Source organism: Trypanosoma cruzi, genomic scaffold, assembly GCF_000209065.1.
Source record: "Trypanosoma cruzi strain CL Brener 1047053516765 genomic scaffold, whole genome shotgun sequence".
In the NCBI taxonomy this organism is placed as follows: Eukaryota; Euglenozoa; class Kinetoplastea; order Trypanosomatida; family Trypanosomatidae; genus Trypanosoma; species Trypanosoma cruzi.
In genome coordinates, this window is record NW_001849520.1 from 120382 (window position 1) to 135736 (window position 15355).

Here is a 15355-nt window from a genome sequence, read left to right on the forward strand (position 1 = left end):
CTTTCTTTTGACTCACACATTTCAACACCCCTCCCCCTCTCACCAAATGACGAGCTAGAGTGGAGAATGGGGAATGGAACCTCTTGCCTTTTCCTCCAACATCAGAAGCCATTCCACCAACTCTTTTTTACCCGTTCCCTCAATTAAGTCCACCGTAGCTGTGGTGTACTTCATCCACTGCAACTGAGCCCTCGGAACACCGTGCAGGTGCTCCAGTATGACTGCTTCTACTGAGGCGCACACACGATGAAGCACAGGGCGCGAGCGACACCGCAGCAAATTAATAAGTGCGGAAAAATACGCCTGGAAACGTGCAATCCGTTCTTGCCTGGAGGCAGTGGCGATGGTGGTTTGTGCCTTCGCAGTGTGGCCAAGAATAAGACAAACCTTGTCAAAGAGCGCTGATACAATAAGAAGAACACAACTGATAGGTCGCACATTATCCAGAGATGGTGCGGCGTCTCCCTCCCCATAAATTTCCAAAAGAAATTTTTTTAAAGATGAGTTTGGGTTTTGCATCATCCCTGCCAGTATCTGCTCATCACAGTCTTCAAGTGCCTGACATGTTGCCCGCACACCCTTTGCAAAATGACGCACCAGAAACAATGATGGCTCGCCATAACGTGTTTTGTTTTTGATTGGGATCATCAATGCCACGTACGTTGGAACAAAAAGAGGCGCAATAGCTCGCCTTGAAAGAAATATAGCGGTAAAAAAGTCAAGCCCTGCAAGGGAGAGAGCCCCACTAAGTGTGTTTCGGATGCAGCGAAGAGCAGTATCCACCCAGTGTCTCAATATAGTGGCCTCATCCATTGCAAGAGCGACAGCAGAGGAAGAAAAGGCACGTAAATACGCCTCCTGCAATGCGTATTGCTGACGATTCTTCTGTATTAACTTCTCCTTCGAGGTACAGGGAAGAATCACAGTATGGAAGAAAGACTTAATCTCTTCAGCCGTCATCATCCGTGCGAGAGATGACAACTTCATGCCCAGATTGTTAATGAGTCGCAATGTTGCTTTTTTTTCCATATTCCCGGCGTCCTTCTTGGCAGAACTGTAGAACGCTAAAACCGCAAACACCCGTGCAAGAGACTCCAGAGTCATGGAATGACCAGCACTGCAAAGAATCGCGTTAGGCTCAAAAAAAATGGCAAGTAACTCCATCGCTGAAACGGAAAGTCGTCGAAGTGGTACAGGCATCCTCTGCGCGGACAAAAGAGAGGCACATTGCGAGATGTTGGCCTCATAAATAACCCACGTAATCTGATGCACCTCCAACATCACATCACAAGCCATCTCGACGTCCGAAGCGGCGGCATCAACAATAAGCCGTAAAACTCGTTTGGTCAAAACAGGTGGAATCAATGTTAAATCCGTCAACGAGTTTTTTTCTCCTGACTGAATAAGCGGCAACTGAAAAAGCTGTTCGGCAATAGCACGCAGCAGCGAAATGATAGAAGTTCGCTTCAGCACACCGTGATTTATCTGAGGAACGATGTAGCCGTGTGCCAAAAGAATTCGGAGAAAGCTTGGCTGAAGAATGCAATCCTTACTAGTATTCTGGACAGTTAGATGAGTCACCACGGAGCGGCGTTGCAATTCCGCATCGTCCGAGAAATTCATTTCGGGCATTCCCTCCACGGCACCCAGAAGAGAAACCTGAAAAAAGGACAGCATCTCTTTCTTATTCATTTGATGCAGGGACTTCACCGTTTGTCGTCTTAACGACTTTGTCCAGGACTCATCTGAGAGAAGTAAAGACTCGACACAAAGCTGCACGATGCTCATGTAACGAAGGATACCGTACTGTGGTGTGAGCGAGGCCACAGAGGAGAGCTCAGCGTCCCGCAAGACGTACAAGCGACGAAAGATCTCCCAGTCAAAAGGTGGCCTGTTGGTCAAACGATGGCGCAAAAGCCGCACAGCTACCTCCTCAACTCCAACAAAATCATCCTGACGCAAGAATATGGCAACTATAAGTCGACGAATGGCTTCACAGTAACTCTCCGTTGCGATCACACCAACCCCACTGAAACGCCAAACCAGATCGGAGTTAAAGAAAGCAAGCACGGGGCTCACATCTATCGTTTTCCGAGAAGCGATGGAAGCAATGAACATCTCAAGTGCGGCGAGACACAATTCTACAGCACGCAAAGAGTTCTCATTGGTGCGCTGTGGGTTCCTTAGGGCACTGTCAAACACCCGCGTCACTTTTAGTGCAAGTCTCACTACCATCTCCACCTCCTTCTGCACAATGTTCACGGCATCCTTCACCTCCTGTCGTGCAAACGGCTCTTCAATATGCCGTAATGTGTGAAATACGTGTGCCAAGAGCATTAAATGCGGCACGAGTTGTCGCAATGCCGTCTCTTGCGGGCGACCCTCCTTATCCAAGGGCTGCTGCGCATGTTGGTTAAGAACATTCTCCACCTCCTTTGCATGACCCCACAGAACGCCCCAGAGAGCGCTGAAGTCACACTGCACGGATGCATTTTTCACCAGCACACGAGCAAAACGAGACAGAACCGCCACGTCTTCGCGTGAAAGAAAATACACCGTCTCCGGCATAATGTGTAGCTGGGTGGACGCCGTAGAAAAATGAAGTCCTGATCGAGAAAGCAATGTGTTAAGTTCTACCACGGCTGCAGCCTCGGCATCAATCACCATGGTTGACGAGGCATTTGGTATAACGAGAATGGCATCCATTGGAGAGGTATATGCTTTCTTTTCGTTTATGTTATGTATATGTGTGTTTCTTTTTCCGCGTTGGCTAAACAGGAGAAACAGGAAAAAAGTAAAAAGGCATTTCACCAAAACCCAGTACGGACACGGGCAGAAGAGAGTGTGCCTCCATGAATTGTGGCGGTGCATCCCTTGCACATAGAGTGTAAGGTTTTGTTGTTGATATTTTTAGCAGAATAAAATAAAACAAAACAGGACTCTGGCTTTTTTTTCCTTCCCCATTCTTTTTTTTTTTTTTTTTACTTGTGGCGGAAGGCACGACGGCGGGCGCTGCTGCGTTGGCGTTCCTTTCCGCGGTTCGACGTGAAGGGCTTCGCGTGGGAGCCGGGCACGCCCGCTGCTCCAAAGTGCTTCACGGATTCGCGCCCAGACTTGCGGCCGCGCAGCAGAAATGTGTTCTTCCCTGTCGGCGCCACCATTGCGAGCTGGTCAAACGTCAGGCACTCACCACCGGCGCCGGTGATGCGTTCGCGGGCGCTCTTTGAAAAGCGAAGGGCGCACACACGCAGAGCGGGGATGCGGGCCATGCGGACGTCATCAAGCACATCACCGACAATGACGGCAATGGGGGCCTTCTTGCCCTTCTCCAGCCACACCGACTTGCGCTTCATGCAGACGGCGATGCGGCTCAGAGAGATTGGGGCACGGTTGCTGCGGCTCTTAAGCAGGCGCTGGTGCACGAGCTTGTTGAATGCGGAGTTGGTGCGTTGGGCGAGGAACTTGTAGAGCTTAATGAGCAGTTTGATGTACGGGTTCGTCGAGTAGGTGTGGTGGCGCACCACGCGCTTCTTCTTCTGGACTCCGGTGAGGTCGACTCCCATTTCTTCCGCAATGCCAAATGAAAGAAAAGGAAAAAAGTCTAAAGCCTGCAATATATGTATTTGAAAATGCCAAGGGGAAGCAAAAAAGGATTAAAAAAAAAAAAAAGAGAAAGGCATGGGCATATAATACTGCATCTCCGTGTCAGTGTGGCTGGATGTGGGGGGGATAAAAAAAAGATGGCGTTCCCACAGGGGAAAAAAAAAAAAAAAGTAACAGTTGGTATAATAATAATAATAATAATAATAATAGAAAAAAGAGATTACATATCCGTTCATTGAATACAACAGGACTCTTCCCTCTAATTGACTCAGAAGAACAGGTAACGGGAGTGAGGAGGAGAGGCTTGAGAGGGGGAAAAAAATTGTCAACGACGTTACCCCGGCTTGAACTTCACCGAATCGAAGCCATGCAGTTGAGACTTGAGGCCCTGTGGATTGGCCCAGGCGCTGTTGCCGTAGCTGAGATCCTCGTCTTCTATCATCTTCTTCATTTCCTCCTGTTTCCTGAAGTAGTAAGCCATAAGCTCAGACTGCGCCTTGGCATCTAATGCAGGTTCTCGCGGGGGTGCAGGAGCATCCTTGGCCGTAAGTTTTACCGTAATCTTTGTCTTTTCGTTCTTGCCCACGTACTTTGTAAAGTCGGCAGCTCGATCGAGTTGTTTGCCGCTCCACCACATGGTCGCCACACCCTGCAGGATATCCTCTGTCGTTGCCCCATCGTCTATAATGCTCAAAAGGCGGTGTGCCTTGGATCGCTCCGTGTCGGTGGTGTTGTCATCATCCAAAAGTTGTGCTAAACGTTTTACCGCATCCGTCCCACTGCACTCAGCCGGGAAGAGAATCATGGCGCCCCCCTTGAATGCATCAACCAGATCGTCTAACTCTTTCTGGGTGCATGTCAACCGCCTTTCTGCTCGTTCAAGTGACATGTAACGCTCAGCGTCAGCAACAGGACCCAGAAGGTGGTGCTGCTGCTCCTCTGAACAGAAGTCTTTCGCAAGTTGTTTCGCGGCCGCCATCATCCACTTGATGCGCACACGTGTATTTCGCATTTGTTGCAGCACATCCGTCGCCTCACCAATATTTGTGACTCCAGGTATCGACACCAGAAAAACATCGTAGTCCTTGCTGTACTCATCTTTTGGCAGTCGCTTGCATTCAATGAGAACCATCAATCAATGCCAAACGCACACACACGCACAGAGAGAGAGAGAGAAAGAATGAATAAATAAAAATAACTAAATGTCCGTAAAAGTAAGCTGCTGCGTGCACTGACCCTATGCGCCCTTCCTTTTTCTTGTAGTCGGCGTTTCTGAAAAAAAAAAAAAAAACAACCAAAAACCCGCAATGGGGTTTAAAAAAAAAAAAGGGATGAACAAAAAAACAACAAGAACAAGAACAGGTCACACGCACATAAAAATACAGAGGAAGAAAAGTCGTGAAAACAATAACAACCATTCACACACACACACACGCACGCTCTTCCTCTTCCTCAGTAGATCATTTTCCCACAATGAGAGGAAATTAATGGGAGGAAGAGGCGGTTATCCAGCGCGGCTGCTGTGCGTAGTCAAGATGAACCTCCACATCTTCCCACAAAGCGCTCCGTTCCATGAGAGAAGCCACACGCTCCGCCTGCAGACCCACCTCCACAATGAAATTTGGCGCACTCGCGAGAGTTGCATTGCGGCGCACTTTCGGCTTCAGCATGACGGATCCCATTTCGCACAGCTCCTGGAAATAAAGGTACTGGTGGTTTTCCCTCTTGGCATCGCCCACCAGGGCAATTTTCGATTCCCAGAGTTTGATGCCAGGATGAAGCTGGACGTACTGTTCTGGCAACACGTAAGGGGGATTTGAGACGATGATATCAAACGAGCCCACGTGCAAATCTGCTATTTGTGTCTTCTTATTCTCACTTATTCCCTCTTTGTTTTTCCCGCTACTGGAAGTATCGTCAAGCTCAACAAAAGCCTCAAACATGTCGCTTTTGATTGCACGATAACGCGATACATGAATCCCATTCCGCCTTGCATTCTCCTCAGACACTTTCACGGCCTCCTCCATAACATCAACTGCCACGACTTCTGTGTGCGGTAAATGCACAGCGATGGCAATACCTACACAACCAGTGCCACAGCACATATCTAATACACGTAGCGGAGACTTTTCATCGGCTGTTGCACGAGACAGATGGCGTTGAACAAACCAGTGAGTCCACATCTCTGTCTCCGGTCGTGGACAAAGAAGCGGAGGGAAGCAGTGGATATTGCATCCATAAAAAGGCTGATTTCCTATAATGTACGCAAGAGGCTTATGCAGGTCGACGCGTTGCAACACCGCCTTCTTCACCGCACGTCGTGCGGCATCCTTCTGGTTCCCTCCCTCGGCCAGAGCCCACTCCTCTAGCCACTGCACCTCCAGTGCACTCTGATACCACATTGCTCTGTCCTCCTTTCCTTCTCCCAGTGAGGCGTAATGAGTCTCAAAAATCATCCGTGTAAGCTGTCGTCTCTCTTCCACGGAAAGACATGACTCCTTCGGCGACGACCTTCTGTATGTTTTGGGCAATGCCTGCATTCTCACCTCGTCCATCTCAACAATTGTTTCATCCTTGCCATCCGTTTCAACATCGGCGGCATCTTCCGTGTCATCCACTGCTTCCTCCACATCCTCCATTGCCACCGTGGGGACCTTCTGTATATTACGTGCCATTTTCAAGGTGGCATTAGAGCGAGAAAGACATAACAGTGCAGATATCATGGTAAATCGACTCCATCGCCGCATTTCTCTTAATTGTCCCTTAAGCTTCAATAATATTCCCTTCTTCCCTCGGCTTTGTGTGTCTGGACGGTGCGCAAGAAGAGTGGAGGCGACACCTGCCAAAAAAAAAAAAAAAAAAAAAAGGGAAGGGAGAGTTGCGAAAAACAAAGGTGAGGCAAAGAAGACCCAAAAAACTACAAAAAAGAAAGAAAAAAAAAAAGACAGATGTTGAATAAAAAAAAAAAAAAAAAAAAAAAAAGAAAAAAACATAAAACCGTCAGAAGGGGAAAATAAATATGTGCGCACGTGCCAAGGACGGCAAGCACCACCTTATCACATTCACTTACATTTTCCCTCGCACCAACACATTCAAAGGAAAAGCCCTACTTTAAACAGAAGAAGAAAGTGTCCGTAAAAAAAAAAAAATGCCCCAACAAAAACAAAAAGGTTGAGCGTCACTGCACCCTGCTAGGTGGTGTAGCTTTTAATAATAAACGCCACTCCCACGACGGAAAAAACAATTCCCGTAAAAATAAGCAACACGGAAAGAGCCATGAGTAGGCGGGCAAAACGGTACGGGGAGGTTCTTAACAGCTGGGCACGTGAAAACAAAAACCACGCAATAAGGCCAGGGCACGTTAGCATCAAGAAAACTCCAAAAAGCGCACCGAAGAAATCAATCACCACTGAAATTCCCGATACGGCGGCAGCAATCGCGACCGTTGTAGTAACAAGAAAAAATGCCTCAAGAACGATGGCTAGCCGGGTGGTGTCTTCGGGAGAACCAACGTCCCTGTCGGGGCCTATAATAGACATGTTGCCAGTCACATCCACTGCGGTGTACTCACGCTCCCTACGGCCCACTTGTTCCGGGTCTCTTCCCGGTTCAATAAGCTCCGTCTGGCTACACCACGTCAGTGCGTTCATGAGAATTCGATGAAATCCTCGACGGGCACAGACGGAGAGGATGGGATAGACACAAGCAAAGTGAAAAAAAAGCCCTAGGCGTCCAACATTCACCACCGGGTCATCATCGGGGTAGTTACGCACAATGTCGCCCCCAGAGGTTTTCGCAGTCACCAAGTTTCCAAACGTCAAATATCCAAACACCCCTGTTGCGGCATAACAAAAAACAATTATGGGAAACGCCACGTAAACGGTTTTCATCATAGTAGATGGTTTGCGATCCTTCAGCTCCCGGTAGAAATACGGTACATTATAATGATAACCAAAAGCCACGCCATAAGTGGATATTGCACGAAATATGCCCGTCCCCACATGGTACCAGTTGATTTCGCCGCGGTCTGCAGGATCAACATTGGGATACGGCGGGGTATGACAACTCGTGAAATACCGTGCAACTACAGTTAAAACGATATAGAATATTGTGAGAAAACCGAGTATGGATGTCCACTTAAGTTCGTCCATGTTCCGCACACAACTTAAACAAAAAAATACTACTCCAGATGTCAAAAGCCAAAAAATGCGCGTAACAAAAAACCCCGATCCATGCAAGAAATTTTTCACAACGGGGGGTATCGAGTCCGCAATGACACGTGAGTAAATTACAAGACCGCCGTAGTTATTCAGAAATATAACTGACTCTACCAACACCATTAAAATGCGTCGACGTTTGCGGCGCAGAATTTCATCCTCCTTGTGGCATCGGCGAAGGTTATCCAACTCCATAGTTCCTTTTTCTGGTTCGACATTGCCCTCAAGGGCACGAATGAATACATTGTACAGAATTCCTCAAAATTTAAGGAAGGAAATATGACAAAAGCCACAGCCTCCGTAAAGGAAAAACGTTGCGTCGCGTCGCACGCAGCCACAACGGCAAATACGGCAAATCCTGAAAGAATTGCAGTATAAAACATCAATACTAAAGCACCAACCACTGAAGCCTCGCAAATCGCAAGCGGCAGTGAGAGTACACCTGCCCCAATAACATTGCAGAGAGTATTTATAGCTGCCCCGGACACGGTAGCGGTACGTGACTCTTCTGCTACGCCAATAACAGACAGACGACGTGCAACATTCATGCTGATGCGGCTCGTCAAAGACTGCCGACCCGTAAATTCTCCCTGACGCAGGCCACGACTTTCTCGCAGCAAACCCTCACAAACAGAGTCATTACCATTCGTCTTCATTTCTAACGATCGTATTAAAGTGATTTTTGTGGTGTGGATAATATAACCTTTTTTTTCTTTTTCCTTTATCGTGTTTCCTTGAAAAACACACAAAAAAAGGAAGAAGACACAAAGAACCAAAACAAAACAAGCAAGCCGAGAGACCAGAAGAACAAAAAATGGCACGTTAAAATCACTTCTCTTTCTCTCTCTCTCAGTATATATATACGTAAATTATGATGAATTTCGTTGCAAGGTGTACAGCAAACTGCATATGGATTTTCCCTTGCTCTCTTCTTTCATATCCATTTTGAAGACTTGAATAAATAAGAAGTGGGGTAGAGGACTATTTCATTGCCGTGGTTGCACCCCCAGCATCTCCCCCTCGTAAACTCTATAATACTGAACTTGGTTGTCTATAGTATTGCAATACTCTACCCCTCGTGCACTCGTGTGCGCATCCAATTGTCTCTCTATTCCCCTTTTCTGTTCAAACACGCTTGTTATATCCCACTTCTTAATTGGCGTCACCTCCTCGACTTTTTTTGCGGTGGAGCGGAAACAGTTTTTGTTGCTTCTGCCTTCCTTTTATTCCGCTTGCCATTTTGTTCCACTCCTTTTGTGGCCGACTTTGGCTTCACGTACTTGGACTCCAGGTTGCTCATCATCTTGCTCCACTCGGCCTCCTGGTCTCGCTTCATCAGCGCCTGCAATGCATGCAGGCCGCCTTCCCCTTCCTTGGCGGAAAGGCCCATGGCGTCAAGGGCGTCCTTCGCCTCTTTGCGCTCCCTCGTCAGTGACCGTTCAATTTGCTTAAGCACCGCCGCAGTATTCGTCACCTTCCACGCCTCCGTCGGATTCAGTCGTCCACTCTCCACGAGGCTCCGTACAAGTTCCATCAGACGCTGAATTTCCCCCTGCTTTTTGTTGTCAAAAAGAAGCTCCTCTCGCGCCATTCGCCGAAAGTTCCCTTTGCACTTCTTGTAGCATGATATGACATCCTCTGTCTCCTCCGGCGACCCTGCATATGTGGCGTAGAACACCTGGACACGTTCCTTCATTTCGGCAGAGCGCTCCGCCATTGTGGCCTCATTGTCTGTCTCCGCCGCACCTCCAGGAATAACGCCAGTCGCATCATACACGCGGCGCTTCTCTGAATCACCCAAAACGCTGTACGCATTTGCAATATCCTTGAACTTTGCCTCCCCGTTTGGATTGCGGTCAGGATGATACTGAAGCGCCATTCGCCGGTAAACACGAGAAATCTCCTCTTCGGCCGCATCCTGCGACACACCAAGAACTTCGTAGAGTGGACGTTTGGGAGGCATTTTTGCAGGTGCTGCTTCCTTTTCTTTTTCTCCAATCCAATACTTTTCTGTCAGTTTAGCTTAAAACACACACACACACAAAAAAAAAAAAAAAAAAAAAGTTGAACGCTGCGCCTTATTACCCCTTCGCTCTCTTCGTGTTTACTTGTGTAACGTGTATACGCTACTTTTTATGTAAAAATATCAGTTAACTATTTTCTTGCTTTATTTTTAAATTTGCCTAAAGAAACTTTTAAAAGAAAAAAAAAAGAAAAGGTTGAGTGATCCATTTACTTCTGAGTCCTGACATCCGTCATCATTTTCCTTTTAACTGTTTAATAGAAACTTCCCTCCCTTCGTGAAGATGTGTGTGTCTGCGTCATGCACACGTACATTGTTTCCTAATCAGCGTCAGGATGACTTCAACACCCGTCTTCCCACTGCATCCATAATGACACACACATACATTTATAATATATATTACACAGAAACAAAAAAAGAGTCACAGAGAGAGAGGGAGAGAAAGAGAAGCACATCGGCGTTTTCCTCCCTGCACCGGAGTTCTGCACCCCAGCCCATCGCAAGACCCATCATTGCCCTCAAGTTAGTCTATCTCTTTCTTGCCATAATTTTTGTTTTTTTGTTTCTCCTCTGATTTCCCTTTTTTTTTTTTTTTTTACTTCTTTGTTGTCATTTTTCCTTCCGCTCATTTGTTTACTTTGCCTTACCCTTCACGGCGTCGATAAACTTCTTCACGTCCGCCGGCTTCCAGTTTGCATTCACCGCCTCCTCGGCCACATACTTCTCAAACGCTTCTATGCCCTTCTCCTTTAGAAAAGCAACGCCCTGCTCAATGTTCGCCTCGCGTGCTGACGCGTCCAGATGGGCGGGGCCATCACCACAGTAGTCGGAAAGCTCTGCAACCGTGTAACGTGTAATCTTCAGACGTACCATTTGCCGCTCGAGAACACTCTTCTGCTGCGCGGAAAGAGCTTTGGCATATGCCGACAATTCCGACTCCCAATCCTCACCAAACTGGTACACAATATTGCACTCCTTGACGGGTACCTTGTTCTTGAAGTGCAGCTCGCCCGTCAGGACCTTGTAAAGGGTACTCATCTTGGTATTCGTGGGCGATGCGGCAGAAGCAGCGGCGGTGGTGGCGGCAGCAGCTGCAAGCAAACAAAAAGAGCGACGCATCATGCTGTTTAAGAAAACTCCCGCACTAACCCAAATGTATAGTTTGCCCGGCAAACCCCTTTTTCTCCCTCACGATATTCTGAACTTTTTTCACTTTTGTCGCCGAAAAAAAAAAAAAAAAATTTGTGCGTAAAAAAGTGAAATTGAAGAGAAAACAACAAAACAACAGAAAAACGACCTCTGCGGCACGGGAGGACAACACGCATTAAGAACTCTTCCTCTTCTTTTCTAGACATTTACCACACAGCGGAACAAGGAAAGGATACGCCACTACCACCACCACCACCACCACAAAAATACCAACAACATTAACCACCAGCATCCTCCACCCCCTTTCGCTTTCCTTTTAATTATTATTATTTTTGTTTGTTTGTTTGTTTCTTAGTTTTATTTACTTTTTCCCCCAAAAGACGCACTTCCCTTTTATCTCCTGTTCTTCCTGTTCTTGCACCATTGCTGCCGCTGCCATTTACACATCCTTACGCCCAGATGTCAATCTCGTCCAGGTTGTCGCCCAAGTACTTCTCAATGACCTCTACGGGGTTGCATGCGGCACCGTGCCGCATGACTTCCTGCACCAGTTCCTTCCCTGCAGCACGATTCAGTGGATCCTTCTCAAACTTCTTCGACCAAATCCGCCGAGCAACGGAAAGACTGTAAAGGTATCCGTAGTAGCCGGCAGGATATCCGGACAAATGCTCAAATGACAGCGTGCCAAGCACACCACTCTCTGTCGGTGTTACAATTGAGAGAGGGGTGCATACATCAATAAGAATCTTCGCTAAGTTGTATGTGCCGCGGCCGTAATCGCTGCTGTCGCCAAGAGTGCGCTTTCCGAGGTGTCCGTTTTGGCCGTGGGGGAAATACACAGTGTAGGGCTGAGGTCCGTGAAGTGTCTGGTCAACAGCCGAGAGCACTACCTGATCCAGCATGTCTAAATGCTTAAACATGTCAGCAGCCGCGTTGCGTTTCATCACAATATCAAAAGAAATCGGTTCCCGTGTGTTGATGCGATGAGCCCACAGCCGCAAAAATTCATGCGAGGTTAGAAAATGTTCAAATAGTTGCGAAAAGGTCTCCACAAAGTCAATACTAGAGCGAGTTCCAGCTAAATTTTGCACTTTTGTTTGCCCAAAGATTGTGTGCATCGCATGGCCAAACTCGTGAAAAACCGTCGTTACTTCGCTTGGATGCATAAGGGTAGACTCGTCATCAAATCTTCCATTGGGGAGCCGTTGCGCCGGCGTGAGGGCACCCACGTTGCAGGTCAAAACAACAACTGGGTACTGCCGTTCCGGGAGCTTCAGCCCTACCCGTGCGAGAGCCTCCTGATGGGGCTTACAGCCCAACTGCAGAGTGAGGTGCCCCGCCTGGCAGTATTTCATATCGCTTGCATACATATCCAGAACAATAATGCCCAAAAAAGCCCGGTTCTCATCGTAAACGTAAAACTTCTTGGCGTCCGGGTTAAACACTTCCTCCCTCTCAAACGGCACTTCCTCCAGTCGTAGGCCAAAGACCTCCGAGCACAGGCACTGAATTCCCCGTATGCAATTGGCAACGGAAAAGTATTCTTCGGCCTTCGCAGGCTCGGCGTCTCGACGGAGCGAATGTGCGACGCGGGCCCGAGTATCGTCCGTAATATTCTGTCGATTGCGTACCTCACCCACATTCTGTCGAATGAGGTTCAATTCCTTCTCTGCGGCCGAACGATACTTGTGGGCAATCCCACAGAGAAAGTGCCAGACACTTTGTTGATTTCCCAGCATTGTTCCCCGCAATTGTTGCTCCGCGTAGCTCTCAAAACCAAGAAGTTTTGCAAGTTCATAGCGACAACGGAGAAGGTAGCGAAGTGTGGCAAAAGGATTCTTTGCCCCCTGCTCTGTCAAAAAACGCATAGCCAAATCCTCCTTCTCAATATTCATTTCCGTTACCTTCTCCCTAAGGGCATCAGACAAGTGAATGCCATTGCTTTCCATGTCACGTTTTAGCTGCACAACGTTTTTGATTTCCTCATCATCAAGCTGCTTTCTTCCCTCCGGACTGTCCAACTCAACGATCACATCGTAGAGGTCTCGGCGGGAATTCACCTTGCTCATGTATTCATACCCCTTCTGAAAGGCATATGCTGCATGCTTCTTGTATTCCTCGTCGGGGTGGATTTGCCGCACAAACTCGCATGGGTCCAGAAGCAAACAGAGCACGTTGCTTGTCGAGTCAATGAGATCATGCTTCTCCTTCGCGCCCTTCACTTTGGGAATTTCATTCAGCAGTGCCTCGCACACCTCAATGGTTTGTTCTACCGTCTCCGCCAGCACCGTCTTGGAGGCAAGAAAACTTAGATTTGGTACCTCACTCACCACCGCTCTTGTGGAGGCGTCGTCCCTGCTTGTTGGCGAGGACGACATGGTTGTTGATGCCACAGTAGAGGTCGGTATGGTGGCGGCGTAGCGAGCGGCCACCATCCTCCCCGCAATGGACGGAGATGCGCGGCGGCAAACACCTCCCACAATAACGCGGCGCAGCATCCTCTACTTCCTAACGGGAAATGTGGCAAAGTGAATGACCAGAAAAACTCGCAAAAAATAAAAAGAGTGGAAACAATCCCAACACCCATACGCGTTCCCAGCCGTAAGCAAAAAGTAATTTTGGTAGAAATCATGTATTGCGTTGCAGTGAGACGGTGCGTCTGTTTAAGTGCAAATCCATTTGTGTGTGTTCGTATGGAGAAACGAACAAGCAGCCAAAAGTGTATATGATGTGTAGGGCGATAAAATATATTCATTTCAAATGCACAAAGACGCACACACGTACATATAAATGGAAAGAAAGAAAAAAAAGACTACAAAACCCAAAGAGGGGTGAAACCACCTCAGTTGCAAGAAAAAAACGACATTTTTCTACGCAAATGGAACGTTCCAGCTGGTTTTGGCAAAGGCAGTGGACAGCTCTGTGTGCGCTAGTGATTGCCAACGTTCGTCTTTCAAATCCTCTGGCGGCATTTCATCCCGAACCTTGGCGTACCACCTACGTGCATTCTGAAGATCCCCGCTTTGATAATACGCCTGTGCAAGTCGGCACGCATACTCCAAGTTCTTCGGTTCATTTTCTACCGCCTTTTTATGAAACTCAATGCTCTTCGCCCACATTTCTTTCCAACCCGGTACCCCGCACCATATGCCATAGGGACGTGTGGGACTGTACCACCTATATGCACAGCGACCACAGAGCGATCCAAGAGCATTAGGGATGTCGGAATCACTGGGAAGCAACTCCATTCCCTTTTCACCGCGTTTCATAATGGCATTGTAGTTTTCCAACAGTCCCAGACCAAGAAAACTTTTAATAAAGTAAAGTGCCTCTGATTCACGCGTGGCACACAATACGTATGTGCGATAGCACGGGCCATAATCCGGGTTTTCATTGATGCATTTGCGACTCACATCAACGCCGCGCTGCAGGAGATCTAGTCGATCGCACCAGTGATCGCGGAATACCTTGTTTTTGCTCTTGTCATACAAGACGGTGGTTTCCGCGAGAAGAGCCATCACCTCCGGACTGGAGGGATTCTTCTCAAAGAGTCGTTCTGCGTAGTCAAACGCACTCTCCCCAAGTGAAAAACTCAGCAGCTGGTCGCGAAACTCGCGGTATTTGGCAAACTCGTCACTTTTCTTCGTTCCAGACGACAATGTTTTTTCTGGTGGGGGTGGTGCCGCAACGGACGCGATTGCGCCCTTCTCCCCAACCTTCAATTCAGGCTTGCTGCTCCCGCCCCCCATTCCGTTGGCCACACACTCGCACGCACTCGGTCTCTCTCACTGTCTCTCTTTCTCTTTCTCTTTTTTTTTTTTTTTTTTTATTTGTTCTTCGCTATGCTCCTCACTCACTTCTTATCCTTCACAACCCACGTGGAGAGAGAGAGAGAGGGGGATAAAAGAAGTCAAGGAGCACCCACAGCCGCAGCAGTAAGAAGTAGAAAAAAAAAAAAAAACGTTAAGAGACACGTACAGAATGATTGTGCCAAATATATTCATCGGTGCCTTTCATTCCCGCCACATCTCATTTTCGACTGCCATTTTTCCCTCTCTCTTTCCTTCTCTTCCCGGTTCCCTCATTTCTCTAGACGCTTTTAATGTTCTTTCGACGCTGCCTCGTTTCCGGCAGCCCCGACGTAGGCAAAGAAAAAAACAAAACAAAAAAAAGACGATAATTGTTTTTGCTCTATGAATTGCTTCCTTGTTTTTCCTTCCCTCTTTCTTTCTCTCTCTCTCTCTCCTTTTTTTTTTTTTTTATGGTGCGTGTGTGCCACTCTTGTCAAATTACTTAATAGAGTCCACAAAGTTGAGTAGATTCTGCAGCTCCGGGCTGTAGCTCGCATTTCTTTTATTTTTCT

The 15355-nt window shown here is 47.7% G+C and overlaps 8 protein-coding genes and 1 pseudogene across 8 annotated transcripts, besides 16 other annotated features; all 9 read right to left on the reverse strand.

Moving 5' to 3' along the window:
- Positions 1–861: a sequence feature (heterozygous, non-Esmeraldo-like haplotype).
- Tc00.1047053504147.10 (hypothetical protein, conserved) lies at positions 55–2706 on the reverse strand (the record flags this gene model as incomplete). The annotated part of the gene is made up of 1 exon (XM_814732.1): positions 55–2706. The coding sequence occupies one exon, from the start codon at positions 2704–2706 to the stop codon at positions 55–57; it is 2652 nt and encodes an 883-aa protein (XP_819825.1).
- Positions 862–1014: a sequence feature (areas merged during assembly that could not be assigned to a particular haplotype. This can correspond to areas where the two haplotypes were merged or to regions with more than two copies in the genome that were merged during assembly.).
- Positions 1015–5411: a sequence feature (areas merged during assembly that could not be assigned to a particular haplotype. This can correspond to areas where the two haplotypes were merged or to regions with more than two copies in the genome that were merged during assembly.).
- Positions 2982–3563, reverse strand: Tc00.1047053504147.20 (60S ribosomal protein L18, putative; the record flags this gene model as incomplete). Its single annotated transcript, XM_814733.1, has 1 exon — positions 2982–3563. The coding sequence occupies one exon, from the start codon at positions 3561–3563 to the stop codon at positions 2982–2984; it is 582 nt and encodes a 193-aa protein (XP_819826.1).
- Positions 3786–3812: a microsatellite.
- Tc00.1047053504147.30 (hypothetical protein, conserved) lies at positions 3938–4735 on the reverse strand (the record flags this gene model as incomplete). The annotated part of the gene is made up of 1 exon (XM_814734.1): positions 3938–4735. One exon carries the CDS (start codon positions 4733–4735, stop codon positions 3938–3940), a length of 798 nt encoding a protein of 265 aa, XP_819827.1.
- On the reverse strand, positions 5088–6350 carry Tc00.1047053504147.40 (hypothetical protein, conserved; the record flags this gene model as incomplete). Its single annotated transcript, XM_814735.1, has 1 exon — positions 5088–6350. The coding sequence occupies one exon, from the start codon at positions 6348–6350 to the stop codon at positions 5088–5090; it is 1263 nt and encodes a 420-aa protein (XP_819828.1).
- Positions 5412–5524: a sequence feature (haploid, non-Esmeraldo-like haplotype).
- Positions 5525–6277: a sequence feature (haploid, Esmeraldo-like haplotype).
- Positions 6278–6590: a sequence feature (areas merged during assembly that could not be assigned to a particular haplotype. This can correspond to areas where the two haplotypes were merged or to regions with more than two copies in the genome that were merged during assembly.).
- Positions 6448–6469: a microsatellite.
- Positions 6525–6593: a sequence feature (A-rich).
- Positions 6591–15355: part of a sequence feature (areas merged during assembly that could not be assigned to a particular haplotype. This can correspond to areas where the two haplotypes were merged or to regions with more than two copies in the genome that were merged during assembly.) that runs on past the window's edge.
- On the reverse strand, positions 6795–8474 carry Tc00.1047053504147.50 (annotated as a pseudogene).
- On the reverse strand, positions 8983–9783 carry Tc00.1047053504147.60 (chaperone DnaJ protein, putative; the record flags this gene model as incomplete). The annotated part of the gene is made up of 1 exon (XM_814736.1): positions 8983–9783. The coding sequence occupies one exon, from the start codon at positions 9781–9783 to the stop codon at positions 8983–8985; it is 801 nt and encodes a 266-aa protein (XP_819829.1).
- Positions 9863–9883: a microsatellite.
- Positions 10249–10291: a sequence feature (GA-rich).
- Positions 10392–10464: a sequence feature (T-rich).
- Tc00.1047053504147.70 (hypothetical protein, conserved) lies at positions 10477–10965 on the reverse strand (the record flags this gene model as incomplete). Its single annotated transcript, XM_814737.1, has 1 exon — positions 10477–10965. One exon carries the CDS (start codon positions 10963–10965, stop codon positions 10477–10479), a length of 489 nt encoding a protein of 162 aa, XP_819830.1.
- Positions 11230–11254: a microsatellite.
- Positions 11442–13490, reverse strand: Tc00.1047053504147.80 (mitochondrial intermediate peptidase, putative; the record flags this gene model as incomplete). The annotated part of the gene is made up of 1 exon (XM_814738.1): positions 11442–13490. The coding sequence occupies one exon, from the start codon at positions 13488–13490 to the stop codon at positions 11442–11444; it is 2049 nt and encodes a 682-aa protein (XP_819831.1).
- Positions 13863–14741, reverse strand: Tc00.1047053504147.90 (hypothetical protein, conserved; the record flags this gene model as incomplete). The annotated part of the gene is made up of 1 exon (XM_814739.1): positions 13863–14741. The coding sequence occupies one exon, from the start codon at positions 14739–14741 to the stop codon at positions 13863–13865; it is 879 nt and encodes a 292-aa protein (XP_819832.1).
- Positions 14790–14824: a microsatellite.
- Positions 15204–15253: a sequence feature (CT-rich).